We start from the raw sequence: 27,785 nt of genomic DNA, 5'->3' as shown, positions 1-27,785 counted from the left end.
TGCAAAGTTTCCATTTTCTCCACATCCTCTCGAGAACTTTTTATCTTTCGTATTTTTGATAATAACCATTTTAACAGGTGTGAGGTGATATTGTGATTTTAATTTGTATTTCTTTGATGATTAATTATTTTGAGCATTTTTTTCATATACCTGTTGGCCATTTGGATGTCTTCTTTGGAGAAATATCTATTCAAGTCCTTTGCCCATTTTAAAATTAGATTGTTCTATCGCTGTTGAGTTGTTTGAACTCCTCATATATTTTGGATATTAACATGTTGATATGATTTGGTTCCATGTCCCCACCCAAATCTCACCTTGAATTGTAATAATTCCTATGTATTGTGGGATGGACCCAGGGGTGGGGGAGGTAATTGAATCATAGGGGCAGGTTTTTCCGATGCTGTTCTCATGGTAGTGAATAAGTGTCATGAGATCTAGTGGTTTTATAAAGGGAGTTCCCCTGCAAATGCTCTCTTGCCTGCTGCCATGTAAGATATCCCCTTTGCTCTTCCTTTGTTTTCTGCCATGATTGTGAGGCCTCCCCAGCCATGTGGAACTGTTAGTCAATTAAATCTCTTTCCTTTATAAATTACCCAGTCTCTGGTATGTCTTTATGAGCAGTCTGAGAACAGACTAATATTTCTGTTATCAGTTGTATGGTTTGCAAATATTTTCTCCCACTCTGTAGGTTATCTTCACTCTGTAGATTATTTCCTTTTCTGTGCTTAAGTATTTCAATGTGATGCAATCCCATTGTCTATTTTTGCATTTGTTGCCTGTGCTTTTGGTGTCATATCTAAAAAATCATTTGGGCCTTGAATTTTTTCAACCTGAAGGGTGACAGCCTGCTTTGAGGGAATCTTGCCTGGGAGGAGAATTGAGCACAACCTGTGTCCCTTGTCTGCTCTTGCCTCAGCCTGCAACACATTGCTGGGGTCTTGGTTCTGGCCTCTGCATTGTTGCTTGCATTTAATACCCTATTCTCTTTCAGTGGAAAATTTTGGCTGACTTTATGCATTTAAAATTATTTAACTTTACTATCTTTAACCTTCCAATACTTCAGCTAATCTATTCACTTTATATTCCTTTAGCTTCACAGTTTTTATTATACTTTTTAGTCTATTATTGAATAGCTTTAACACATTTGATCTTATTTATTGGATGCTGTTTTATATTCTTTTTAACCCTGCCCAGCAGGATATTTCTAGCTAAATTTTGCCCTTATTGAAATACACACTTAAGGGAAATTGAGTACATATTTATTTTCACAGCCATTAAAAATATATTAAAATTCTCTAACATTTTCCTTTCACTTTTTACGTTTTTAAAACATTTCTGTTTGGTTTGTCCTCTTAGTCCATTTTGTAGCATTTGCTTCTAAATTAGAGATGAGAAGTGGTAACGCTAGGGGGATGGAGGGGGTGGATGCCGCTACAGTGACTGGCTTAATCAGGGATTGTTGGCTCTTCTCCCCATACCCACAATTCTGCCCATTCTTTCCCTATGCTTCCTTCCATATAATGCTCAAAGGAGGTCTTTCTTGTCATTGTTAAAGGAGACCCTGATATTCACCACAGTCAAGAAAAAGAGTTACTCCAATTAAATCCTGTTTTTACCTAGTTAGATAGTTGGGAAAATTCACAAGAAAAATTACATGGGTCAGAAGTTACTAATACCGGCCTCCAATACTCCTCACAGGAATTGCTGAACAATGCCATCATCTTGTTCCAGAACAAGCCGGGACTTCTCTGAATTTCAAACCATGGTCTCTGAGTATTTACAGCTTTATGAAAAAGGGGAGGATCGCTGGGGGGTGGTAGGAGAGAGTCTGCAACTCAGCCCCTCAATACTGACCCAAGGGAATACCCAGGTGGTCTTGAAGGTCTTGTTAAGAATTATTGGTGAAAAAACTTATTAGAAGAACAATAGTCAAAGCTGGGGAATTATATTTTGTTGACCTACTTGCAGTATTAACCCGAGTACATTGATTCACCTTATTTCTGGCCAGGAATTCAATGGTTGTCACATGCTCCTAGAACCACCAGTACTTGTCACGTGTTTGGTGCAGTCTCTGACTCATGGAGTGGAAGCTAGGTCAATCATGGAGTTGCGGGAAAATATTCTGGAAGTATTTCTTTCTTCTTGTTACATAAGATGTGGTTTGCCCAAAGAAACAATATACTAAAATGAAAGTTAGGGTCCCAACCCACAGAAGTTAATTTTAATCCACATTGTTGCCGACTATATTCAACTTGAAAGGGAAAGTAGGCTTTGAGGGTCACCTAAATGGTACAATTTAGAGTTTTCACAGAGCAGGATGGAATAAGTGAGTGTGTCGGGGGTTAAGTAGGGGGTTGGAAAGATGGATAAAATATGGTCCCCGCTTTCAAGGAGCTTACACTACAGTTGGAGAGACAGATGCCTACCCAACTAATGTATGTGATGATAGTGGTAGAGGGTGTTGTGAGGCCAGAGAATGATAGCAGGATTAGTTCTAAGTCAGAAAATCCGGAAGATTGTGGAAGATGTAATAGCTTCTCCTTGAATGATGTCAGGGCCTTACACAGCAGAAGGGTGAAGACAGGGCATTTGAGGCACAGAATATGGTTGGGGCAAAGTGTTAGGATGGTCAGCTGCAAGGCATAATCAGGAATATTCAAGAAGCTGCTGTAGAGGAAGGGAGGTAGTTTGGAAAAGTAGATGGGAAGAGTGGGCCTTTCTGAGTTGGTCTGATGGTCTAATCACTTACATAGAAAATAATGGCCAGATGTGGTGGCTCACACCTGTAATCCTAACACTTTGGGAGGCTGAGGCAGGTGTATCACCTGAGGTCAGGAGTTCGAGACCAGCCTGGCCAACATGGCAAAAGCCTATCTCTACTAAAAATACAAAAATTTGCTGTATGTGGTGGCAGGTGCCTGTAATACCAGCTACTTGGGGACTGAGGCAGGAGAATTGCTTGAAACCCGGGAGGTGGAGGTTGTGGTGAGCCAAGATCGTGCCACTGTACTCCAGTCTGGATGACAGAATGAGACTCAGTTAAAAAAAAATTGCCCATACTTTTCATGTTAAAATATAGACAGGTCATTTTCAAAAGCCTAGTTTTTTCAAACAAATGTGGTCTTGCCTTCTACTAAAGAATTGACTTACATACAATAGTTCATTACCATGAAAAATAAGAAAGTGATTAATTGCAAAAATATCTTTTATGCTTAACTTTCTAAAGATAGATTTGTCAAAGAGCAGCACAGGAGATTTTTAATAGCTTTATGTACTGTTTTGTAATCAGTTCATTCTGTAACTCTGTACCTCATTAGGAATAAAGCATGCAAAGCTTCATACTGTCCCCAAGGATATAAAGTCTGCAGGCACTAATCTGGGGTTAGGGGGAGGAATAAAGGGGAAGAATAAAGAAAGAATCCCTAATAAGGGTCAGTCCCAGGAACAACTTGTCAAAGATTGTGGCTGTCTAACATCAGTGCCTGCCTGTTTGTGTATCTGAGCAGGATCATGTACACATTTCTTTTGGTTTGGTGCCCATAGAGTGAGGACCCTGTGGTAGGTCATAAGAAATTAAAGTCATGAGCTCAGATTCAATGGTGTCTACATGATTTTATGTTAACTGGACAAGAGATTGAATTGAATCCAGCCTTTTATTGAGATATTTGGGCAATCCAAGAATTTGTCCCCATATCCATCCTCATTTTAGTTTTTCCCAGTAAGAAACTGAAACACAGAAAACTCACAGGCAGGGTCTATCAGATTCCTGAAATTCCAGTTCATTTGTAAGTCACTGATAGGTGACAATACATATACATATGGAATACAGTCTATTATAAAATATATGATGAGGTACTTTAAGAAAATGCTTTTGGCATATTACAAAGTCATTATTATTGTTTACATCTCTTTATCATTTTGCTTGTTGAATGTGATGCTCTTGAGAACTGACACCACCGTCGTATCTGATCATGATAAACACACCACTGTTATCTTGGCTGGGAAAATATTCCATCTTACTCTTAAACATACTAGTTCTGGTCCTGATGGAAGAACCTTTTTAAAGAAGCATTGTTTTGTTTCCCACCTGAGTCTCATGTCCACATGAGTGAAGGGAAGGCCCACACGACTGTGTGGAGAGTTCCATTCATTTACACATTTCTGCCGCCTCTCTCTCATCCACAAGGAAATAGCTGTTCAATAGTAAAAGTTCTTCTCTATTGGCATGTAACAAATAATATAGCAGTATAACTAACAATAGGAACAAAACATACAAAGCCATCCATAAAACTTAATATCTTGCCAGTGATAAGGAATGCCATGATAAATTATAGAACATCACTAAAATGGCATATTACATAATTGTTCATTGATAATCAGGAATACTACATAGCAACATGGAAACATGCTTGGAATATAATTAAAAGAGAAAAGAAAAACACACTATTATAATATGTACACTGCCTATGCATGTGGAGGAGGCCTGGAAGATGATGTACAAAATAGAAACACAGGAGTTGTTTTAGGATAGTGAGGTTGTAGGTTTTCAGAAACATTTTCCTAATGTGATAAAATACTAGTATTAATAATAGTGAATTCACCAAATAAACAATGTTGTGAGTACAGAGGGAGGCTATTAATAAATAACTAGAGATTGGACATTGCAAAAGAGAAAAAGCATTTGAAAGAATGCATGTTCTTTTCCTACATTTGTCATCTCGATGGATATTAAGATCTATAGTTTTGAAAACATTTTCAAAGCAGCTGCTTAGTAGGGTTTGGAAGAGAGCCTGAACTTAACTGTATCTGGATTTTGTTTGCCAAGATGACTGCAACAGAAAATAAATCTTAAAGCATATATCTAATATGCTCTCGTTTGAGTATCTTGTCTGAATTCTCACCTAAGAATCAAGAAGCAGTTTGGAAAAATAACCCATGTGCACATTAAGTAGGCATATGGAGCAAGAGAAATTCAACAGAGAAATTTTGAAACTAAAATGCCTATTCAAAATAAAGTTGAAATGTCTATTTGGATTAACAGCAAAATCAAGTAATGCCTACATAAATTTATATCTGTCCGGGAGCCCTTAAGGCTGCCAGGAACAATCCTAATGTCTATTATGTTAATATGAACAATTTGCTAAAACTGTCCAACTCATTGGAATGAGTTGCTGTCTTTTCCTCTAAAGAGCTGAGACACTTTTTTTCTTTTTCTTCTACCTCTGTTCAAAAGAATGTGGGTTTTACCCTTTTTTGTGTGTGTATTTTTTAGACTTTGGAAGTTTTACTCTGAATAGTACTTAAAAGTACTGATTTGGGGCGCCGGCCTACCTTGTTGTATATAGAAAGGGGTTTGTTAATATGTTAAGAGAAATTCACACACATAATCATACGTTTTATTCTCACTGGTCAAAGTTAAAACCTGTCACACTAACATTTGCAAACCTTTATTTTAGCACAGGAAAACATTTCCTCAAATGCATACTTAAATACCTTAAAGAGGGTAGATGGGAGAAGAAGCATGAAATAGGTTTTTTTCTGAAGTAGAACTTGAAAATGAGCTAAAATACCTTTTATCTCTAAACTAGTAGTTGACCCTCAATTGGGAAAGAGAGAGAATGATATGAAGGAGTTTGAAATGGTTCCAAGAAATCAGAAAGTAACTTTTCCAACCCCCAAACCATACCTGACTCGGCAGGCATCTTTCTTCAGAAAATTGCAGCATTATTGTGTAAGATTTGCTGAGTCTCTGTGAAAACCTCTCTGTCTCACTATCTCCTCACCTCTAACAGTGGCAAATATTTTAAAGAAAGTTTTTATTCCTAAGAGTCATCCAATAGTTGTCACCATTATAAAAATATGATTTCCTGTTTTCAAAGTATATTAAAATTATTAAAAGTTTCTGTGATTTTAGGGAACTAGCTCTTCCCATCCCAAATCCAAAGTCAATCACATTTAGTGCAAGGTTATATATTAGATTACTTTGAGTTACACCAACATTTCAAATTTTCTCCTGAAAAATATTTTACTTTGATTATGTTAATGTAGTCTCAGGAATGTATTGCATTGAATAAATAATATTTGGTAACATAACGTATCTGTTTTCACACATCTACAAAATTCTTTTTTGAGTAGTAGCAATGCAATCTATTTCACATAATTATAATAAATTTCTTAACTTTGGCATGCATTTTGCTGTAGCTCATTTCCTGGCAATATATAAAGTGCCTTTGACATAATACCATAGAAATATTTAAACTGAAAATGAATGATAGAAATAATCGAGTGTAAATCAGTTCCCCCTCCCTTCACAGAGTGAGAAACTCAGGTGTAAGAAGATAAAATTTGCCCAAGATCCTGCATCTCATTTCTGACATTTAAGTCCTACTAAAATAATTGCCTATTTTTTTGATCTTGAACTTGACTTGAAAATTATGATTTTTTAAAGAGCATGATTCTTAAGACAACACAATTGCTATACTTAAGAAAGAATTGCAGAGTTGGAACTGAAATACCCAAAAAAGTATGTCCAAATTTTTGTCCTCAATTCTCCTTTTGGGAGAAAGTGACTAAGATTATGATCACTTAAAATGATCATTCTTTGAAGGATACAAAATACTTCTGATCTTCAAGATGAACTCTATCATCATTCCTATATATAATTCAATATTTTTATTTACCAGGGATCAAATGGCATTCTGCTTGATAGCTTTCTTGTCTACTGCAGTTGAGCAAGTGAAATAGAAAGCACATTTTAGGATATCACTGTCATTTGTTGTTTTCCTCAGCAGCAAAAATGTATGAAATAAAGAACTTTTTTTTTTTTTTTTTTTACAGACTTTGTTCACTGATCAGGTGAGCTTAATAAAATCTAGGCTTCAGTTAAATTTAGTAGATTAGCTCTTGTTTCACTGGCATTTACAATTTGTGAGAGGAGTTGAACAAATAATGACACTTCCAAAGGTTTAATCATGGCATGTCATACAAATTATGTGCAATGTTCAGGGCTAATGTGTAGACTTTATAGTTGTCAGATTTTAAAAGGTATATAGGAATGGTAATTATCAGTACATGGCTGCCAATATAGCCAAAGACTTGGCTATACATCTAAAATTCATTTTTTCTTGATGAAAACAAATTCTAATCTATGAAAGTATCATATCAAGTAATTTTGCACCTGGTAAGGAAATAATACATGAATGATAGTAAATGTTTAGAAAAAATCCATTTCCGATAAAGACACAATAAATGGATTTAAACAGAGTTTAAGAAGTAACATAGCCATGTAAATATGTTAACTTTTCACATAGTGGGTCACACTTACTTTACTCTGTTAGAAACCATGATCCTGTCAGACAATAATGCCACAAGACTCAGTTACATAATCCAACTGTCTTTTACTCCCCTTTTCCCAAAAAACCATCCCATCTAAAGAGGGTTGAACTCTTCTATCCTGATTTTTTTCTTTCAGCAAATACCAAGTACAATAAGCTTTTCTCCAGACAAAAATTATTTCAGATTATAAGAGATCATTTGTGATCAATTATAACAGATCATTAATTTTTTTTTCAATTTCTTCAAAAACAAAGCAGCTCAGTTTCCCTATGGACAGCTCATGCATCGTTTGATGCCTCACATCTGCAGCCCACTCTAGATTTATCTTGCTTTCAGCTGGTCCTGGATAATACTTTTTGGGCTATTTTACAAAACATTCAACATTATGTAAATTGTTAAGAAGCAACCGGAGTAACTTCCTTTCCTACCCACTGCCTCTTCCAGTGTCCTTAATCCTTATTACCCTTCCCTAAAGTGTGTCCCCAACATGCCTATTTACATGACTCTCTTATCACACCCATCACATACCAGGTCAATTTCTAACAGTGTGAAGGCTCTCCAAGCAGAGCAATTTCCTTCCATGGGGAGCTGGGCATAGTCATGTTTCTATCAATCCAGTGACCTTTGTATGCACAGATTAGACGATGGTCTCGTGGTCCCACCTGCCTTGTATCTGATTGATATAACAACAGTATCTGTCATAGGGGCTGTTCTGCTTGTAGGAGCAAACGATGATACTGTCCTGGGGCACAAAGAAGATGCTGTCCTCAGGCTCAGGGCACTCAGATCTGTCCCAGGCTGAGCCCTTGACGTCCAAGGCACTGTAGGCAAGGGAACTGCCTGAGGGGCAGTAGCCGTCCAGGTATCTGGACGTCTCCTCCTGATGTCCACTCTGGACCAGGCTCTGGCATTCTCCTTCCTCCATGGGTGTGGGGGTGGTGATGGAGCTGGCCACAGACACCTCACCCTGGTCTTGTTGGGGAGGCTTCCCCCTGACGCCCGCCTTCTTAGCCAGCTCATCTGAGCTCCCCTTGCCGGACTCCAGGTCTGAAGGGGTCCTCAGCAGCTCCACCACCTCCTTGTCCCTGGGTTTCCGGAAGCAGGGCAGCTTGCGGACCCACAGCAGCTCGTTCTCCGGCCACTTCGTGCATCCCTCGGTTTTCCTGGCCAGGGCAATGGCCGCAATGCCCGGTAGGCAGATGGCTGGCCCGATGGCCAGGAGGGGGATGTTTCCCAAAGTCTCTCCTTTCATCCCAGAGACGGTGAACATGAAACCGAAGACCAGGAAGACACTGACCAGGGCCACCACCAGCCCAGTCCTCGGGTTAATGTCATCAGGCCGCATCTTTCACTCCATCCAGGTTGGGGGCTGCTTGCTGGCCAGGGAGCAGCGTTCCTCTATTCTGTCAGAGGTGAAACAGTGCGTTTAAAAAGAAAATCCAGGTCAAGCTCCCACCCACCAACTCTTGTCTCTCTCTTGCTCTTTGTCTCTGACTCTCTTCTTGACTTTGAGTCTTGGTCTCTGCCTCTGTATCTCTCTTGCAATCTCTGTCTCTCTCTCCGCGTTTCTCTTGCAATCTCTCCCTGTTTCTATTTCTCACTCTTCCTCTCCGTCCCTTCTCCCTCCCTCCCTTTCTACCTCGTACCCTCCCTCCGTCCCTCTCACTATTGCAACCTCTGTCTCTCTCTCTCTCATATCAACACGCACCGGCTGGGGTCGCCAGGTACCTGAGGTTTCCTGCCCTCTCCAGGAAGTAGGGAAGTAAGCCAGGCTGTCTCCTCAGAAGCCTCCAAAGCAGCTGCCCCCTCGGCTCGCTCCCCTGGTTCTGGGAGGAAAGCTTGGTTTCCCCTACGGACTCTGCATCCGGGAGGTGGAACGTGGGAAAGCGGCTCTCCCCGCCGTGCCCGTCGGTCCCCGTGCTGTGCAAGCGGAGCCCGGCGCCAGCTCAGCGCGCAGAGCGCGGGGCGCGGGGGGAGGAAGCACTGAGTCTGGGAAAGAGGGGACGCGGCGCGAGCCTGGCCTCGTTACATCACTGTCAGAGCAGGCTGAGAAACGCAGAAGGACGCGCGGGGGCGCGGGGGGGTCGGCCCCGGAGAGAGGCCACCCGGAGGCAGGCGCTGCGCGGGGTCTCGTCGGGGCTGCTGGGAGCCGTCGGAGTTGCTGCCGCCGCCGCCCCGGAGGCTGAGCAGGGCGACCTGACCTGCTACCGCGCCCTGGGAGGGTCTGGGGCGCGAGGCTGCTGGTGGCCGGAGTCGGGAACCAGGGTCGGTTTGCCCACAGGGATTCTGTTGGAATGTCGGAGCTCGGGCTCCAGTCTGGGATCCGAAAGGTTAGGTGCCAGCTGGAGGTGTCCCTCGGGGACCCGCACCCTTCGCCAATTACAAATCCGGGTGACTGACGGCAGGCCCAGGGGGCTCCCCGGGCGCCCTTCTCTCCACCCCGCGATTCGGGGAGCCGAGGGCAGTTTCCCTCGGGGAGCCGGTGCCCGAAGGCTGCGCTGGTCCTGGCGCTGGGCACTGGCGGCGCGCGAAAGCGCTCTTGCAGCGAAGTGAGTGCGCCTTGGGAGCGCACAGAACCAGCGCCCAGGCGGAGTGTGTTAGTGGTGAGGCGCGGGTGCAGGGCTAGTCTGGGCCTTGGGAGTCACCGGAGTCCCAGTGGCTTTCCAGCTTCAGGCCCAGGAGAGGATGACCTTGGAGCTTGCATTTCACTTCCACAGCGCCGTGGGGCCAGGTGGACTGGGCAAGGGAGAAGGGTTCCCTGCCCCCAAGTTCGCGAGGAGAAGGGGCCTTGACCTGTCAGGACCACCGTGCCTCGGCGCTGCTCCAGCTCTGGGCGATTCTCTCCTCCCTTGCTCTGGTAGTCGGTAGAGGCAGATGGGTTCCTCTGGCCCCGGGAGCAAGACTGGCTTTGGCTGTGATTCTTCAACAGGGTTACCCTTTAGGATACAGGAAGGCGGGGGTGGGGGTGGGGGGAAGAGGGTGGTGAGCGGTTCACATCCAGGCCTTCCCCACTTAAACTAGCTGTGTGTCCCTGGGTAAGTGACTTAACATCTCTGAGAATCAGTTGTCCTATTTGTAAAATGAGATTAATGCCAAATATATGAGGGAACATTGTGAGGATTAAATAAATGTAAGGTTTCTAGCACAATGCTTGGCACATAGTCCGTGTCCAAAAATTACACACACATGCACCACACATACACATGCATGTGTATATACGTTTGTCGTCGTAATTAGTGTCCTCATCATGTATGGCAGGAGCCAAATCATAAAAGCTGTGAGACTCATGACTTTTAATCTACTAGGAACCCTGGAAGTATTTTAAGCAGAGATCAATATAAAAACGTTCTGTTTTTGACTGAAAGGGACGGCAGGTCGGAGGTGGTAAGTCTACAAGCCTGAGTCTTGTTAGGAGGGCATTTCAGTAAGCTGAGCAGTTCAGTGAGCCCAGCAAGACAGGATGTGGCCTTAAAAAGGTCGGGCTGGAAGGGGAGGTTAGAAGAAAGCAGATCTGAGGGTATTTAAGGGTTGAAGTGCCTTGGAGCACAGTGAAGTGAGATGAAGGGAGGAGCCAAGGTCGACTCCCAGCTTTCTCACTTTCAAAGGGGTGGATCAGGAACCAATCCTTCTCATCTTCCATTCCATCATTTATTTTGTGTCTTTTGTACTTATGATCATTAGACAGCTGCTGCACCTTTAGACACAGAATCATTTCGGAGGGAAGAAAGGAGGAAATGCAAAGGGTAAACGTGGGGTGCCAGTTCTTTGGCCACTTGTATGAGGACAATAATACTTTTCCTGGCAGCCCCACCAAGTAGATAGGCATCTGCCTATAATCAACAAAAGATGGATGAGCTTTGGGGTGCAAAGGAACCTGGGAAATTGTTGTTCATTTATTTACCAGATCCACTAATGTTCTGAAAAAGGGGTTTTGTTAATAAAGAGAAAGGGAGAATGAATACTGGGGAAGCAGCTTGCTGCGTGTGTTACAACTATTGAAAACGTTTCCGTTTTTAAAACCCTCTCTTTTACTGACACCATTGTATTCTGGTTTTCTTCCCATCTCCCTGGCCACTCGTTTGTAGCCTACTTCGTAAACTCCTATTTTGTTTCTTTTTATTTTAACAAACCCCTTAGATACTCATTTTCTGTGGGTTCTGTTCTTGCTTCCCTCTTTCCTGATTTCTCTTCCTTCTCATTCTATAATAGCCCCAAAGAGCCTGGATGGGTTGGTGACTCTCTTTAGCTTTGTCCTTTTCCCTCGGCCCTAAATCTATAATATCCAACTGTCTGCTTGATATCTCTAATGCAGATGCTATGCAGACACTTCACACTTGTTAGGGATTTTAGACTTCAGGGATTTAGACTTTAGCTATTTTGATCTATGGGGATTTTAACATTAGGGATTATGGGGTTTGGGATTATGTTCTAAACCCAACTCCATCATTCCTTCCATTTGCCAACTGAGAATATTTGCAACTGTCCTCGACTCCTTTCTCTCCCTGACAGCCTACATCTAGTAAGTCACCCAAGTCATTATAGTTTTACCTAAGTCCCTTTATTATCCCCTCTTCTTGTGGTGACCCTAGGAAAATAACTTTACCTTCCTGTGTTTCAACTTCTTAAGGAAACAAAGACTTTGAATGAGGTGCTGGGTGAGATTCATTTTAGCTCTAATATTCTTTGGTTCTCTTGTTGTTACTTCTGCAGGTTGACCTGATGTCAGTATTGTGGAGGTGTTTCGAAAATAGTGCTGGAAATCAGTTGGGTCCGAAAGAAGGAAGATTGCTGAGTGGAGACCTCTTCTCACTTGTACAAACATCTAATTCTTTTCTGATTTTTAAGCCATGCAGTTTATCTGCTTAGGCATTAGATAATGCCCATGCATAAAACCACAGGAAACTTCAATTACTGTTTAATTATAAGCCACATTTTCAAAGCAATTCTTTCTTAGAGGTAATTTCAGATGGTCTCTGAACAGCGGGTATACTTGCCCAAGTCAGCAGCAACAGTGGGTAGGGACTGGAGACATCACTCAGGGTCACAATACTCAGAGGCAGATAAGGCATTCTTAGTATTTATTCTTGCATGTACAGACTGATTGCACTTGGATTTTAAAACCTTAAGCAGTTCTTGCAATCCCGTAAGCATATGCAGCCATGTACAAGGCTTTTTATTAGAAGAGCAAAATTCAGGCTGAAATGAGACTTTGGCATGTAGATGCTTCAGAAGGATGCAGAACCTTTTATTTCTGAAATTATGGAAATCATGGCATGCTAGCATTTGAGGATACCTTGTAGAATATCTACTCCAACTTCTTTATTGTACAGATGAAATCCAGAAAGGTTACATTCTTCCAATATTACTTGAGTATTTACTGTGTGCTTGGCATTGTGCTGGGTGCCAGGGGGACAAGTCAAATATGACATGGTCTGCCTTTATTGAACTCACACTCTCAGAGCCAGTTGTGTGTGTGACAGGATAAGATAGATTATGTGGTGACAACAAAAGGCCTCCAGTTCTGCAAAAGCTACATGCTCATAATATAATAGGTGTCTATAAAGGGCCAGCTGCGCCCTTCTCCATGTCATCTTTACTCTGACATTCAGATTGACAGAGCAGCTTCCATTTGGGACATTCTTGTAACAGAGGGACAAAAAAAAAAGGGCAAACTGCATGCTGGAGGGTAAAGCGTATTCCCTAGACTTTGTCATCACTCCCATCTCTCAGATTCCTCTTTCTTTTACTTCATGTCTTCCTTTCAGCTATCTAACCTTAAAGGGATAATAGAGGTCATGCGTGGTGACTCACACTCATAATCCCAGCACTTTGGGAAGCTCAGGTGGGCGGATCACCTGAGGTCAGGAGTTTGAGCCCAGACTGGCCAACATGGTGAAACCCTGTCTCTACAAAAACTACAAAAGTTAGCGAGTGGCATGTGCCTGTAGTCTCAGCTACTTGGGAGGCTGAGGCAGGAGAATTGCTTGAGCCTGAGAGACAGAGGTTGCAGCGAGCTGAGATTGTGCCATTGCACTTCAGCCTGGGCGATAGAGTGAAACTCCATCTCAGAGGAGAGTAGAGTCTTTGGAACTCCTGAAACTTTAAAGGCTAAAGATGGGAATTTTTGTCTAGTGCCATAAAAATTCTGTAGTTGTTGTCTCTGAGACTGGCAGATGTTTCACATTTCGCATCAAAGGTCTTACTCCCTGGTGTAGGCTCCGTCCTTTCCTAGTGTGATGGAAGGTGTGATGGCCAAATAAAGCCTGGGCCTGTTTTAGCCTGTTCCTTCTCTAGATTTTCCTAATGTGTGTCTGCCCTCTTCTAGCCTTTCTGTCTCATCTGGGTTTGAATTTTTCGTTCTGGAGCCTGAAAACCCATGAAACGTGGATGCTGCCTCCCTTCTTGCTGCATTAGGGATGCTCTTTTGGTTGTAGTAATGTAACGAGAGCTAGCCTGAGTCAGAAAAAAAGAATCCATTAGAGTCAGAAAATGCAGCTGCTTCTCCTGGCTCTGCTGTTCCCCAGCCAGGTGACCTGACCCTGTCACTTGGTATTTTACCTTGTTTTACTTAAGTGCTTTATTTGGGTGTCTGGCTATGATGATGGAGGGGACATTTGTCTGACTCCTCTAGACAGAGGTCTTCCATATATTATTTATGGTCTATTTATAGGTCTCCCATTATAATATTTTATAATGCCTTATTTTTAAAAACTCATTTTAATTGCTCACCCTTTATTGGCACAAATACTTATAGTTCTGGCATAGCACTTACCATAGTATATGACAATTTAATCTCTCTACACCTCTGTACAGACCATGAGCTTCTCAAGCTCAGGGAGGCCTCCTCTGTGTGTGAGTTCCAGCATCTGACATGCTGTCTGGCCCAGAGTAAGCAAGCACTCAGTATGTGTTTGGTAAAAGAATGAATGAGTCTCACTGGTAAATGGGGATCCTAGCAGACACTGTGGCTGCCCGGGCTAACCTCTTGGCATTCCCCTCTCCACTTAGGCTGCTTCCTGAAAACTCCTGTCACTCTGAGCTCTTTTTCTGCCTGAGGGAGAACACTGGCTTTGAGGGCAAGGAAAACTGGAAGTGCCAGAGTGACTGGGGGTCAAGGAGCTGCCCTCGACCAAGGATTGGGGGGAGTCGGTGGATAAAACCCCAGCTTCTTCAGCCCATGGTTGGGATAAATAGGTCACTATACTGTTTCTCAGAGTCTCCAGGGGAATGTGTGCTCCCGTTTCCCAGTGGTAACTGGCTGATTTCCTACCCCGGGTTGGTTTCCTTCCCCTCTCTGTCTTACTTCCCCACACCCTGCCTAGGGTCACCTCCTAAATAAACCACCTGCACTTAACTCCCTGCCTCAGGGCCTTGCTTCTGGGAACCCAGATCCTGCCTACCTTAAAAGATCATTGGGATAATCAAGTGAAAAACACTTAAAAAAGGCTTTGAGGTCTGAAAATATAAGCGGCGTTACTCTGGGCATGAGCTGTTCTTAAGAGAAGTGTGGTAGGTTGAATAATGGTCCCCACAGATATCCAGATCCTCATGTCTAAACCTGTGAATGTGACTTTATAGGGCAAAACGAGCTTTGCAAATGTGACTAAGGACCATGAGATAGAGAGATTATCCCAGTAGGCTCTAAATGTAACCACGAGGGTCCTTGTAAGAGGGAGACAGAGAGAGACCTGACTCAGAAGAAGAAGGCAATGTGACAACCAAAGCAAGATGCTGCACTGCTGACTTAGAAGATGGACGCAGTGGCCAGGAGCCAAGGACTTCAAGAAATGCAAGCTGGAAAAGGCAAACAAACAGAAGTGCAAAATCGTTTTCACTGGGCAAAATCTAGGTGTTGGACTTGCGACACCTATAACTGTAAGAGAATAAATATGTCTTGTTTTAAGTCACCAAGCTCTTTACAGCTGCCGTAGGAAACTAACACTAGGGGAGTCCTGCTTGTTGTGCCCAACCAATTCCAGCAGGTGGCAGTGTGGGGTGAAGGGGGTATCAGTAATTTCCATTGCCTCCAGAGAATCCTGCTCACTCATCCTGCTGTCCTCAAATAATATAGAACCAATCTGTGCTGTCTTCACCCCCTTTGGAGGCCAATCCTTAACCACAGACTCATGAGAAGTTTCTACTGTGTAACAAAGACAACAGAAAGAGTCAGGGTTTTTATGGGCTAATGGAAGTAAATCAACAAGCTCTAAAATGAAATCATGAATATGCATTAAGAAAGCTGAGTTGAGGAGCTTGGAAGGTTAGCCCCAGTTTCCTGCTGTTATTAAAATTGACTTTAATGATCAGCCAGGTTCCTTATCATGTTAAGACTCATATCCCAAAAGCAACAGCAAGGTTCTTATGGTTGTTGGGAACTCTGTGTTCTGCTTTCATTTGCAGCCCAGACCACGTACAGCTCCTCTGAAATGCACCGTGACTCCATCCATCTTCCCTTAGGATTTGCAATATGCTGGGAATCACCACTTCATTCTTTTTAGTCAATGTCCAAAGCTGGACTTTTTAGAGATTTAAAATAAAATTTTGAGATAATCAAGTAAATATGAATATGAATTGATACTAAAGAATCACTAATTTTGTTAGGGTGATAGGCATGATGGCTATGTCAGAAAATATTAATATTTTTTAGAATTTCACAATGACCTATGTCAGGGATGAAATGATACAATAGAAAGGAAGAAAGGAAGGAAGGAGAAAGGAAGAAAGATTCTACTTCTAAGAAGACAGAGAAGGAAAGATATAAAGAAGAAAAGAAAGGAGGAACTAAAGAGGGACAAATGAATCAAGTATGGTAAAATCTTGAGAGTTATTAGGTTGGTGCAAAGCAAAAATAATTGCGGTTTTTGCCATTGAAAGTTTCAATGGCAAAAACCGCAATTATTTGTGCACTAACCTAACATTAAATTTAGGTGATGACTATATATACATTCATTGTATTATCGTGTGTCTTTGAAAATATTATGAGATTTGTTGGAAAATTTAAGTAAATTAAGTAAAAATACTTCTTTTTTTTTTTTTTTTTTTGAGACGGAGTTTCGCTCTTGTTACCCAGGCTGGAGTGCAATGGCACGATCTCGGCTCACCGCAACCTCCGCCTCCTGGTCTCAGGCAATTCTCCTGCCTCAGCCTCCTAAGTAGCTGGGATTACAGGCACGCGCCACCATGCCCAGCTAGTTTTATTGTATTTTTAGTAGAGACGGGGTTTCACCATGTTGACCAGGATGGTCTCGATCTTTCGACCTTGTGATCCACCCGCCTCGGCCTCCCAAAGTGCTGGGATTACAGGCTTGAGCCACCGTGCCCGGCAAAAATACTTCTGATGGGAGACAGCTGCAGGAAATGATTGTGAGTATGGACTCTCAAGTTTCTTGGGTTTCAATCTGGTATCCTGTACTTTCTAGCTGTGCGACCTTGGGCAAGTTACTCAACCTCTCTGTTCTCAGTTTCCTTTTAAGTAAAGTGGATAGAATAATAGGATTGTTGAAGAGAATCAAGAAGATGATATTTCTGAAGCACTGGGAAGAGTGTCTGGCACAGAGCACTACAAGTGTTTATTATTACTATATACTATCATGTTATGTAATATCTTATTGTATCACTTAGTATTGTCTATTACATTAGTTCAGTGGTATTCAACTGGGAGTAATTTTGACTTTGTAGAAGACATTTGGAAATATTTAGAGATTTTTGGTTGTTGCAACTAGGGGTGCTGCTGTCATCTAGTGGGCAGAGGTCAGGTATATTAGTCTATTCTTGAACTGCTATAAAGAACTACCTGAGACTGGGCATTTTATAAAGAAAAGAGGTTTAATTGGCTCACGGTTCTATGGGCTGTACAGGCTTCTGCTTCCGGAGAGGCCTCAGGAAACTTACAGTCATGGAGGAAAGCAAAGGGGAACCAAGCACCTTCTTCACATGGCGGCAGGAGAGAAAAGGGGGCAGGGAAGTGCCACATATTTTTAAACCATCAGACCTTGTGAGAACTCACCGTCATGAGAATAGCATAGGGGAAATCTGCCCCCATAATCCAATCACTTCCCACCAGGCCCCTCCCCCAATAGTAGGAATTACAATTCACGTGAGATTTGGGTGGGGACACAGATCCAAACCATATCACCGGGGATGCTGCTAAACGGCTATGCTGCAGAGGACAGCTCCACAGTGAATAAGTATCTGGATCCAAATGTCAGTAGTGCTGAGGTTGAGAAACTGCAGTAATGTTAGTAGGATAGTGCAAAAAATATTTGAAAATACAGATAAGCAAACTAAAGAATAACCATTATCCATAATTTCACCATGCAGGAGTTATCACTATCCCAAACTATCTTTATCAAAATTAAGGTGAGTTATAAAGAAAAAGTCCCTTTATCTCACTGTAGTGAGTTATGAAGACAGTCATGACCTGGGTTTATTTCTCCAAAACTGTCACAATGTGAGGAAAGTTAGCCAACTTATTCGTACTTCTGGGAAATGTACTATTTGGCATTTGACTAGACTATTAGCTTCTATTCGAATGAAAGTGAATGAAACACAAGGAAACTATTCGAAGTCAATAATGATCTATCTCAAAAATCATGGTGGGAACCTACCCTGACACCATCTAAAAAAAAAAAAAAAAAAATTGGCTGATCATACCAAAAGCCTTTTAAAAGTCCATATTCTTTGAATTAGCAATTCCACTTCTAAAAACTTCTACCAAAGAAATGATTAGAAAACATGCAAAGATGTGTCTACATTGTTCACTGCCATACTGTATTGCTTTTAATTGTGAAAAACTGAAAGGACCTAAATTGGAAACATCTGGTCAGTGGAGCTTGGTTGATTACCTTCTAGTATGTCTATGCAGTCATTTTTTAAAAGGCAATGTTTACCTGTGTAATGGTTACTTATGTAGAAAGATAGTCATAAGGTATTCAGTAAAAACCACTGGAAAGGACTGGAAGGGCTAATGTGTCAGTGGGTGTCATGTAAAGGCCATAGGTGAACACCAGCGAGCATTTCTGGCAGGGGCTGGAACTGACTGGAAGAAGGGTGAGAAGAGGCACCCACTCATCTCCAGCACCCTATCTTGGGCCAAGGTGCAGCTGGATGCATTTGGGGACCGTGCTCTAGCAAAAGAATCTCACCCTCTGTTGCTCTCCTTTTCAATGGGCCAGGCTTGTTACTAACAAATACTTTCCATTCAGATGCTAAACCAGGTGTATGTTTAGGTGCAGCTGTTTAGGGAGCTTCCTGAAGCCCCTGGAGTCTTTGGCTCCCCTGGTCCTGGGGGAAGTTGGTTTGGGCACGGCCACTCCTACTGCAAGGAGTATCCGTCCAAGGTCCCAGCTAGCTCATTGCCAGCAGCCCAGAAAGAGTCTTGAAGGTCCGCAGGGCTGTCTTCCCTTCTCACTTAGTGAAACAGCTGTTTTTTCAGTCTTCAAATGAGGCATTATATCAGATGATCTCTAAGGACACTTTGAGCTCTAAGTATGTTATGATTCTAATATTTTAATCACTGTCAATTTCTGTTGTTACAAAGAACCTGTAAATTTCCCTGGGGTTTCACTGGCTGCAGTAGTGAGATCCACTTGCTGTAACGTTATTGGACCAGCAGGGAAGTGCATCTCAGTGTTAGTCAACGCTTTCCTTTTCTTCTCCCTCCTCTTTTTCTTCCTGGGTCTTCTCTCTGCCCTTCAGGAAGCTTATGTGGCTTAATTAACTCAGATCAGTCAAGTACTTCGAGAATCCAAGAGTAAAGTCAATGTCTGTCTACAAGTAATAGCTCATTGGAAACTCAAGTCACTCATAGCATTATTAGCAGAAGATATTAGTCTTGCTGCTGTTACTTGAAGCCTATTAGTTCTAATGTGCAACATCTGCTCCTTAGAGGAAACCATGGCTCAGGGGAACTCACCTGAATTCCCTGAGTCCTTTGCATAAGGATTTGAAGGTGTGCTTAAGGCTGAGCAAAGGAATTGAAGAAGATGAAATTCCTTAAAGATGTAAAATGAACGTTTTTTGGAGGGATCATACTCTGGTTGTGGAGAATTTTTTTAAAGGTGGGGTTTCTGTGAGGCTTAGGGCAAATGCCCGTCTCCAATTTCTGCCCTCAGTGGGGTGGCTGATGGCAGAGGGTGGGAGAAGTCATTTAGGCCTGGAGAGTGGGGCAGTTTAACCTTTCTGGCTTTATCTCCCAGGTGCACACCGGGGCGCTAGAGAACACCAGGAAGAAGGGCCTGAGCCAGCACGCAGTCTTAATTTCAAACGGTGCAAAGCTGCATACGTTCTTGCTTTCCAGTTCAGTATTGCCAGCGAAGTCATACTGAAAATGGACGAGGAAAAGAAAGAAAAAGGTTGGTCTGTGCTCATTGTTTTATTTCTTTGTACCGAGCCTTGTTTCAGGAAGACTTGTTTCTCATAAAATCCTGCCGACGAATGGAATAGCTCCTGGCCTGTGAGGAGGTGGGACTCCTTGGGAAAGGCAAGTTAATTTTTTTCCCCCGTAAGCCTTGGTGAAGGGGAGCAATGGTGCCTCTGTCTGTCCTCTGTGCTCCTTTCCTCACACCATCCTATCATATGAAAGGAATATCAGGTCCAAAGCCAATGTAGACATTTACAAAATTCTGAGATGACCCAGGCAGCGTTTTTCTTCATGTAAGTAGGTCTGGGAACAGATCCTCGAGGTTTTAAAGACCCCTCCACACTGAAGTTCAGTCTTTAGGACTGGCCACCTTGGTCGTTTTAATTTGCAGACATTAGTAGTATTTCTCAGTCTTCTGATTCCACGGTGCCTGTTACTTATGTGTATTCACATCAGTCCAAAACATTTTGGAGTTTTACTTTCAATGGTGGGTACTATGAACAAAAAGAAGTGAGAGTATTTTCTCAAAGCGTATAGCCCTCCTCTCCTGTCCACTAGATTCTGAGAAGCCTTGGAAACAGCTTTAACTTCAACTATTGCTCTGCTATTCAGGAGATCTGCGGCCTTGGGTGGGTTATAGACGCTCAGATCTTCTGTTTGTTTTTTCATCTGTAAAATGGGGAAACTAATATCTAATCTCTAGGTACCATGAGGGTCAGGTGTGATATAAAATGCTGACTATATGTGAAGCTCTCAGCAGAGTGCTGGCCCATACCTAGGCATCTGCTGTGACCTGTGTGGGTACCTCACCTGGCCTGGCAGTGGGAGATGCTTATAGTTTATTGAGTGCTTTTCACGTTCTGGACTCTGTGCAAATCACCTTACATTTACCATTTCATTCCTTCCTCACAGCAACCCTAAGGTATAGCACTATTAAGTCCCCAGTTTAGAAATGAGGAAACTGAGGCCTGGAGAGGTGGAGGAACTTGTACAAGGTCGTACAGTAAGGGGGACAGCAGAGTCCAAGTTCTCGAGGTAGTAGGTGTTGGTTGCTTTCCCCTACTCCTCTGTAACTTCTTAGGTCTTAGAGTCAACTTCCTCCAATTGTGATTTTAAATCAGAGAAGGTGGAACATTTGTAGATCACTTGCAGAAAAAGTCCACTCTGCCAAATTCTCAGTATCTTGTGATTCAAAATGGGGAGGCTGCAAGACACCTCAATTCATCACTCTCTGTCCCCTTTTGCCCTTTTTGTTTCTGACTGACAGTTCCCATTTGAGCACTGAATCGAGGGCTTAGCAATACTATTCATGTCCAAGAATGAATTCAAGTGGTTCTGATTTACTTTTATCAGAGTCTACTCTGAAAAGCCTGGGATACCTTGTGCTCCAGAAATTAACTTCTGGTAGCCACAGTGAAAAAGTACTGGAACGACAAAGAGAAGCCAGTCAGAAATGCAGAGGTTGCTGGAATCCCTCATGAGAGTCTATGTTCCATGTTTCTTCAAATTGCCTATACAGCATTTTGTGGGAGGTGTGAGTCTTGTTTTTACCCCCCAAAAGTTTTAGTGATTCTAAAAGTGATAGGTATTTATTATGGAAAATTTTGAAAACATAGAAAAATATAAAAATAAAATTTATATTAATCATAGTTTTACTATTGCTCTGACACAACCACTCACGGAGGTTTACTTCTAGCTGCCTTTCCAATGGCTGTAAGAAATAGTGTGAATCTTTGTAGTATACATATATATTTCTCTGTTTCTTATCTTATAATGAAAATTGTAAATGATTTGCAAGTATACAAATAAAACTTTAATACCTGCATAATATTGAGTCAGGTGGAACTGACATTTTAAAGAAGAATAAAATATAACCTATGCTAACTACCAGTCAGTTTAGAAATAGAACATTGTCAATATTTTAGAAAGCTCCTTTTGTGCTCCTACTTGATTGAATCCCCCTTTCATCTTGAAGGGTAACCACTATTTTTGAGAATATTATTTTCTTACTTTCAGCTGTGGTGGACCATTACTTTGGGGGCCCCCTAAATGAACCATGTCCTGTGCAATTGTGGCTCATTTATTTTATTTGATGAGAAGTGCCTCACAACTATTTATTCATTCTATTGCTGATGAACACGTGAGCTGTTTCTAGTTTTGGGTTGTCAGAAACTGTGTTACTGTGAACATTCTTGCACATGTATCCTGGGGACCATGCATAAGAGTTTCCCCAGGATATATTCTTAGGTGTAAAATTGCTGGATTATAGGATATATATGTGCACAGTCAACTTTATTAGACATTACTAAACTGTTTCCCAAACTTGTCTCCTTTTACGACTCCTACTAGCAGGGTATACAAGTTTCCACTGTTCCTCATCTTTGCTAATACTTGGTTTTATCAGACTTATAATTTTTTGCCTATCTTATAGCTGTGTAGTATCTCATTGTAGTTTTAATGCATCTCCCTGATGACCGATGAGCCCCTTTTTATATTTATTGGCATTTGGATGTCCTCTTTTCTAAATTGCCAGTTCAAGTATTTTGCCCATTTTTCAATTTAGTTGTTTGCCTTTTTCATATTAGTTGCTCTCTGCCAGGCATTGTGGCTTATGCCTGTAATTTAGCACTTTGAGAGGTTAAGGTGAAAGGATCACTTATGCCCAGGTGTTTGAATAACTGGGTAACACAGTGAGACCCCTGTCTCTACAAAAAATTTAAAAACTAGGTGTGGCGTTGCATGCCTGCAGTCCTTGCTACTCAGGAGGCTGAGGCAGGAGGATTAGTTGAGCCCAAGAGGTTGAGACTGCAGTGAGCTGTGATTATACTACTGTGTTCTAGCCTGGATGGCAGAGTGAGACCCTGTCTCTATATTAATTTTTTTTTGAAAAGCAAAAACCCCCAAAAATCATATTAGCTATTCTTTATAGGTTCCAGGTATCTCTTTTTCTTTTCACTGTATTTTAGGATATCTCTTTGGTCAATTTTAATGCCAGCAAATTTAACAGTACTTTCTTTTATACTTAGTGCTTTTTTTTTTTTTTTTTTTTTTTTAGATGGAGACTCTGTCACCCAGGCTGGAGTGCAGTGGCATGATCTCAGCTCACTGCAACCTCCACCTCCCAGGTTCAAGTGATTCCCCTGCCTCAGCCTCCTGAGTAGCTGGGATTACAGGCACACACCACCATGCCAGAGTACTTTTTGTATTTTTAGTAGAGATGGAGTTTCACCAGGTTGGTCAGGCTGGTCTCGAACTCCTGACATTGTGATCCTCCCACCTTGGCTTCCCAAAGTGCAGGGATTACAGGCATGAGCCACCACACCAGCTTATAGTTAATGCTTTTTATGTCTTGTTTAAGAAATCATTTTCTAACACATGGTCATGAGGTACTTTCCTATATTTTCTTCTAAATGATTCTCTTAAATGATCTGATGTTAGGGATTTTATATACCTGGAGTTTATTTTTGTGTATGGTAAGAGGTAAAAATTCAATTTAGCATTTCCCTCCATGGAGATCCAATTATCCCACCACTGGTTATTAAAGAGCTCATCTTTCCCCCATTGATATACAATGCTATTTTTATTATGTGTCAAGTGTCCATATATAGTGGGTCTGTTTCTGAGTTCTCTGTTTATTCTACTGGTGGCTTTGTCTGTCTTTTCTTGGTCTTGATATCTGGCAAGGAAATCCTCTCACCTTATTCTTCCTCAAGAGTGTCTTGGCTAGTCTTTGTATTTCTGTATTAATTTGAGCATATATGTTGTGAAACTTATTATTCAGTTTGAGCAGTGGGGCACTGAAGAAGCGAGCCATACCCCCATCCCACACCCTGTGAGGGAGGCAAGGGAACCTTTTCCGTTTCAATAGGCTTCCATCAAGAAGTTTGTTTGACACATTCTCTCATCAGCCTTGGCTTCAGAAATACACGAATGGTGCGATTTTTCCCATCTATCTCATGTGGCACTGTGGGAAAGGAGATGTGTTCCAGGACCCGTGGGTCCCCGGCACACCCAGCAGCAGCAGCAGCAGATGCCACCTATGCAGACCATATGGCACTCCTTTTCCAAAACTGTTGCCTCACGTAAAAAACCCAACAAGTACTTCCTAGGGATCTAAGCTGTGCTTAGTTTCCTGACTTCAAAACCAAAGGGTAAATAGTTTCTGCCCTTAGGGAATTTGCCATGTAGTGGAGAGACAGAAACATCACTAGGTATTTAGCACTGGATAGGGAAAGAGCTAGAGAGAGGTAAGTACAGAGTCCTGTGGGAGCTCAGAAAAGGAGGTGATTGTATGAGCATGTTTCTGGCTTGCTCCTCCAGGCCTGCTCTCCCCCTTTTCCACCCAGCCTTCATCTCCCAGTCTCTGGCTGCGCTGGTCCATGGGGCAGCAGTAGGTGACGGGAGGTGGAGAAGGAGAGGGAGGTAGGGTATTTATTCCCCTGGGATCCCTGCAGTACGGCCTTAGGCTGGCTGCCTCCCTCCAACAGCAGCCACAGTTCCGCTCAGGTGGCCATCTCCACACTACTTTCCTGCCAGTTCTGACAACCACTGTTGTCTTTGCTGTCAGGCCTCAGGTGGAAACAGCCCTACTTGTAGCACTCTGGGTATGGCACTAGCCCTTGTATTTTCCTTGTAAACTGTTTATACCTCTGTAAATAACCCTTTAGTAAGTCTTTGCCAAATTATCTTTATTTCAGTGTGTCATTTTTTACCTCCTAGGACTCTGACTAATAGGATGTCTAATCCTGTTGGGGCTCTGGGCAGCATCGTGACCCAGTGGGGAGGCTACATGGAGGAGGTGACATTAAGGTTAGGTTTTAAAAGTGAAACATGATTTTTGTCTAAAATTAGCCTTAATTTCTCACAATTCATAGGCGGTAAATGGAAACATCCCCAGGCATAATCTCTCCGTACCGTAAGTTTTCCTCATCATCGATGGTTCTCCAGTTTGTAAGAAAGGCTTACTATGAACAAACAAAAAAGATTCCCCAATGCTGGTAGTTCTTTTGGCATGTGTTAACTGAAAAAATTTTTAAATGTAAATAACTTCTCTTTAAAATGAATTCATATTTAATTAATGCCAGCAGCACATGTGTAGATTTGAAAGTAGTACATATATGTGTGAAATATTTTTTGTTCGATCTGTAGATAATTCTTGGCTCATGTTTAAGTTTGAGAACCCCTTGAAAAAATTCTGTGTCCTCTTTCCTAGGAGTTCATGGCCAAGGTCAGGAACCACAGATCTACACAGAGTCTCTATATCTCTCTTCTGTGCTACTGCACTCCTTCCTGTACATAGACTCCCAAATCATCAAATATTAGAACTAGAAGGAGAACAATTTACTTGATCCAGTCACTCTATTTTATAGATGAGAAAACCAAGGTGAAGTTACATTTTCCAGGGTCACAGAGCTAGAGGTCAAGTCAAAAGGAAAACTTGGGTCCCTTGTCTCCTAGTCTAAAGTTTTGCCTACTATTAAAAATTGTCATTATCACATGGTAACATTCTGTGTCAAAAATGTGATCTCCCAGTGGCCTCCAGATTGAACAGATGGTAAACATTTTCTTTCTCTTCCTGCCCTCCCACTCTCTGTTCATTCTAAGGCAGCAAGTCCTGGAATGGCATGGAGTGTGCTCTTGGTCAGGGACCAATTCCTACATCACAGGAATAGTGGGAGGGACTAGGCTTAGCCCACTCCGGATGAAAGGCAAGAGTGGTCATCCACTCCCTACCCCCAACCCAAGAGCCAGAGGAATTTAGGTTGGCCATGAGCAGAACAGACATGGCCTAAAAAGGGAGGACACTCCTGGGCTTGAGGGCACTGGGTTGGCCTGAGATGCTCTAGATGAGACTATGGGTAGCCCTGTATGAACAGCCATCCTTGAGTCTGCAGAGGATTTCACAACTGAAGTGTATATGCTCATCCCTGTGATGTCTGTGCCCTGTGAACAAGAAGATAGATATTGAATTCCTGAGGCTCAAGAGAGGTGACCTGGCCAAGAGCATCTGGCCTCAGAAGGCAAAATGTGGGGCCAGAACTTGGATCCCCTGACTTCTTGTCATCCACAGGCTGTTACTACGGTAGAGTCTACAAGGTAACTTAAGGGCTTGAAGGTGGAGCTTTGCCCACCAGAGATAAATACATTGGCTCATTATGTTTCATTCCTGAAGCCAGAAAACACATTTGCCCCAGTCGGTGGTATATCCGTGACCAGGAGGGCTCTAGCCAGATAGTGAGCAAGTTTAGAGGACAGAGGGGCCTTTACAGTGAGAAAATTCAGACTATCCTTTCCAATCAGAGGCATCTACAGACATCTGAAAACTGTTACAGCCCACTGATAAATAAATAGCCCTTCTAGGAAATGCCTCTATCTTAGGGTGTTTCACATGTAGAAGGAACTTGGTCTTATGGGAGTAGTAGTGAATGTTTATTGTTTTGTCTGCTGAGTTATGTTAGAAACATCATTTGACTGAGATCTGATGTATTCTTATAGTTCCTAGTCTTTTAGTTACTGCTGATTGGCCAGAGATGAACATGTGATCCAAGTGGAGCCAATTAGACTATCCATCCCATTGGCCACAGCAGATTTTCTGGGAATGGGCATCTGAGCCAAGATGAGTTAATGAAAATCCTTTTCTGGGATTATTTTTTCTTGAGTTGTATCTGGTGACAAGGCTAGTTCACAAGAGCCTAGTGCTGCTACCAGTCATGTTTCTGGTGACTTGGAGAAGAGTAAGTGAAGAAAACTGACATACAGAAAGAGGCTGAGATGAGAGGTCAAGAGGGGGTCCTGTTTGCATTCTAGTCCTGGTTTTAGTTGACTTTCAGGCCATGTGTGTGTGTGTGTGTTTTGTTTGTTTTTTTGTTTGTTTCCTGAGCTGGAGTCTCATTTTGTTGCTCAGGCTGGAGTGCAGTGGTGCAATCTCAGTTCACTGCAACTTCTGCCCCTCTGGTTCAAGTGGGCAGGCTGGTCTCAAACTCCTGACCTCAAGCCATCCGGCTGCCTTGGCCTCTTAAAGTGCTGGGATTACAGGCATGAGACACTGTGCCCAGCCAGGCTATGTGTTTCTATAATTCAGTTGTGTAAGTAAAACAAAATCCATCTGTCACTTGAACTAAAAGAATTCTGACTAATTCTGATGTGGTTTAAAAATAGTAATTTCTTGAAAGTAAACTCCATATCTTATTCATGTTAAAATCTCTAGTGTGCTTCTACCACATGATTTTCTCTGAGTAGATCCAGAGGGATTTATTAACAAATATTATTTATTAAAATTCTATTATCTCAGACCCCTCATGTATGTTGAATGTCTGTTTCTGGATCTACCTAGGGAAATCCATATAGTGAAACTTCTAGAGAACTTTGTGTAACTCAAGAAAATATTTTCTGTTTTAAGAAATGCCTTCAGAATTCTCAGTTGGGAATTGCTATTGAGAAGGCAGAGTAAGCCCTGGACAGGACCGAAGCCAAGTAAGGAACTCATCCTAGAAGTAGTTGGAGGGTTTGTGCTAGGAATTAGGGTTTTGAAATGCCCCCAGATCCAGGAGGCAAGGAGGCCATGACCTTTATAAGGAAACCAGATCTTCAGAAGATAACTCTTGAAGACCTCAAGGGCTTTTTTAACAGAGAGGAGTTTGGGGGTAGGAGGCAGAATAGGAGCCCAGCTCCCGAGTTTCACTTTCTTCTTGGCCTCTTCTCACATTCATTTGTTTTTTTGTTCTTTTGTTCATTCATTCATTCACTCACTCATCCATACATCCATCCTTGAGTACCTGTTATGTGCCAAGGCGCTATCCCAGTGCTATTGCTATAGCTTCCTGGCTGTCTTTTATATCCCCTGCTCATGGATGGTGTACACTGAGGTTCCAATCAGGTGGTCTAAGTGTGGCAGGGCTTCAGGAAGAACAGTCAGTCATCCCGTAGTGGGGAGGTAGAGGTGGGTAGGAAAGGGGCTTTGGAAAAGTATGAAGATAACCAGGACTGGAGAAAATTCTGGAGATAAAGGTGTACTCCTTGAGGTGAGCCTGATGTTCAAAACTGCTTTTCCCTTCCATGTATTTCTTTCTTTCTTTTCTTTTCTTTCTTT

The 27,785-nt window shown here is 42.3% G+C and overlaps 1 protein-coding gene and 1 long non-coding RNA gene across 3 annotated transcripts in view; one reads left to right on the top strand and one right to left on the bottom strand.

Annotated features, from left to right (window-relative positions):
• Nucleotides 1-3,619: 3,619 nt before the first annotated feature.
• TMEM215 (transmembrane protein 215) lies at nucleotides 3,620-10,239 on the bottom strand. 2 transcript variants are annotated; one of them, XM_010350426.3, is made up of 2 exons: nucleotides 9,044-10,239; nucleotides 3,620-8,738 (listed from the first exon to the last, which is right to left on the bottom strand). In XM_010350426.3, exon 2 carries the CDS (start codon nucleotides 8,678-8,680, stop codon nucleotides 7,973-7,975), a length of 708 nt encoding a protein of 235 aa, XP_010348728.1. In that variant the 5' UTR covers nucleotides 8,681-8,738; nucleotides 9,044-10,239; the 3' UTR covers nucleotides 3,620-7,972. The 2 variants fall into 2 exon arrangements, with proteins under 2 accessions (XP_010348728.1, XP_003939783.1); XM_003939734.4 differs by having other exon boundaries at nucleotides 9,064-10,239.
• A 6,119-nt stretch (nucleotides 10,240-16,358) lies between these two features.
• Nucleotides 16,359-27,785, top strand: part of LOC141582863 (uncharacterized) — a 78,218-nt gene continuing 66,791 nt past the window's right edge. Inside the window, exons 1-2 of the long non-coding RNA XR_012515772.1 lie at nucleotides 16,359-16,698; nucleotides 19,533-19,688. This is a non-coding gene — a long non-coding RNA (uncharacterized LOC141582863). The remainder of the gene's footprint in view (nucleotides 16,699-19,532; nucleotides 19,689-27,785) is intronic.

This window comes from Saimiri boliviensis, chromosome 2, assembly GCF_048565385.1.
Source record: "Saimiri boliviensis isolate mSaiBol1 chromosome 2, mSaiBol1.pri, whole genome shotgun sequence".
In the NCBI taxonomy this organism is placed as follows: Eukaryota; Metazoa; Chordata; class Mammalia; order Primates; family Cebidae; genus Saimiri; species Saimiri boliviensis.
The sequence above is the reverse complement of the archived record's forward strand: the minus strand, read 5'-3'. Positions and strand labels throughout refer to the sequence as shown.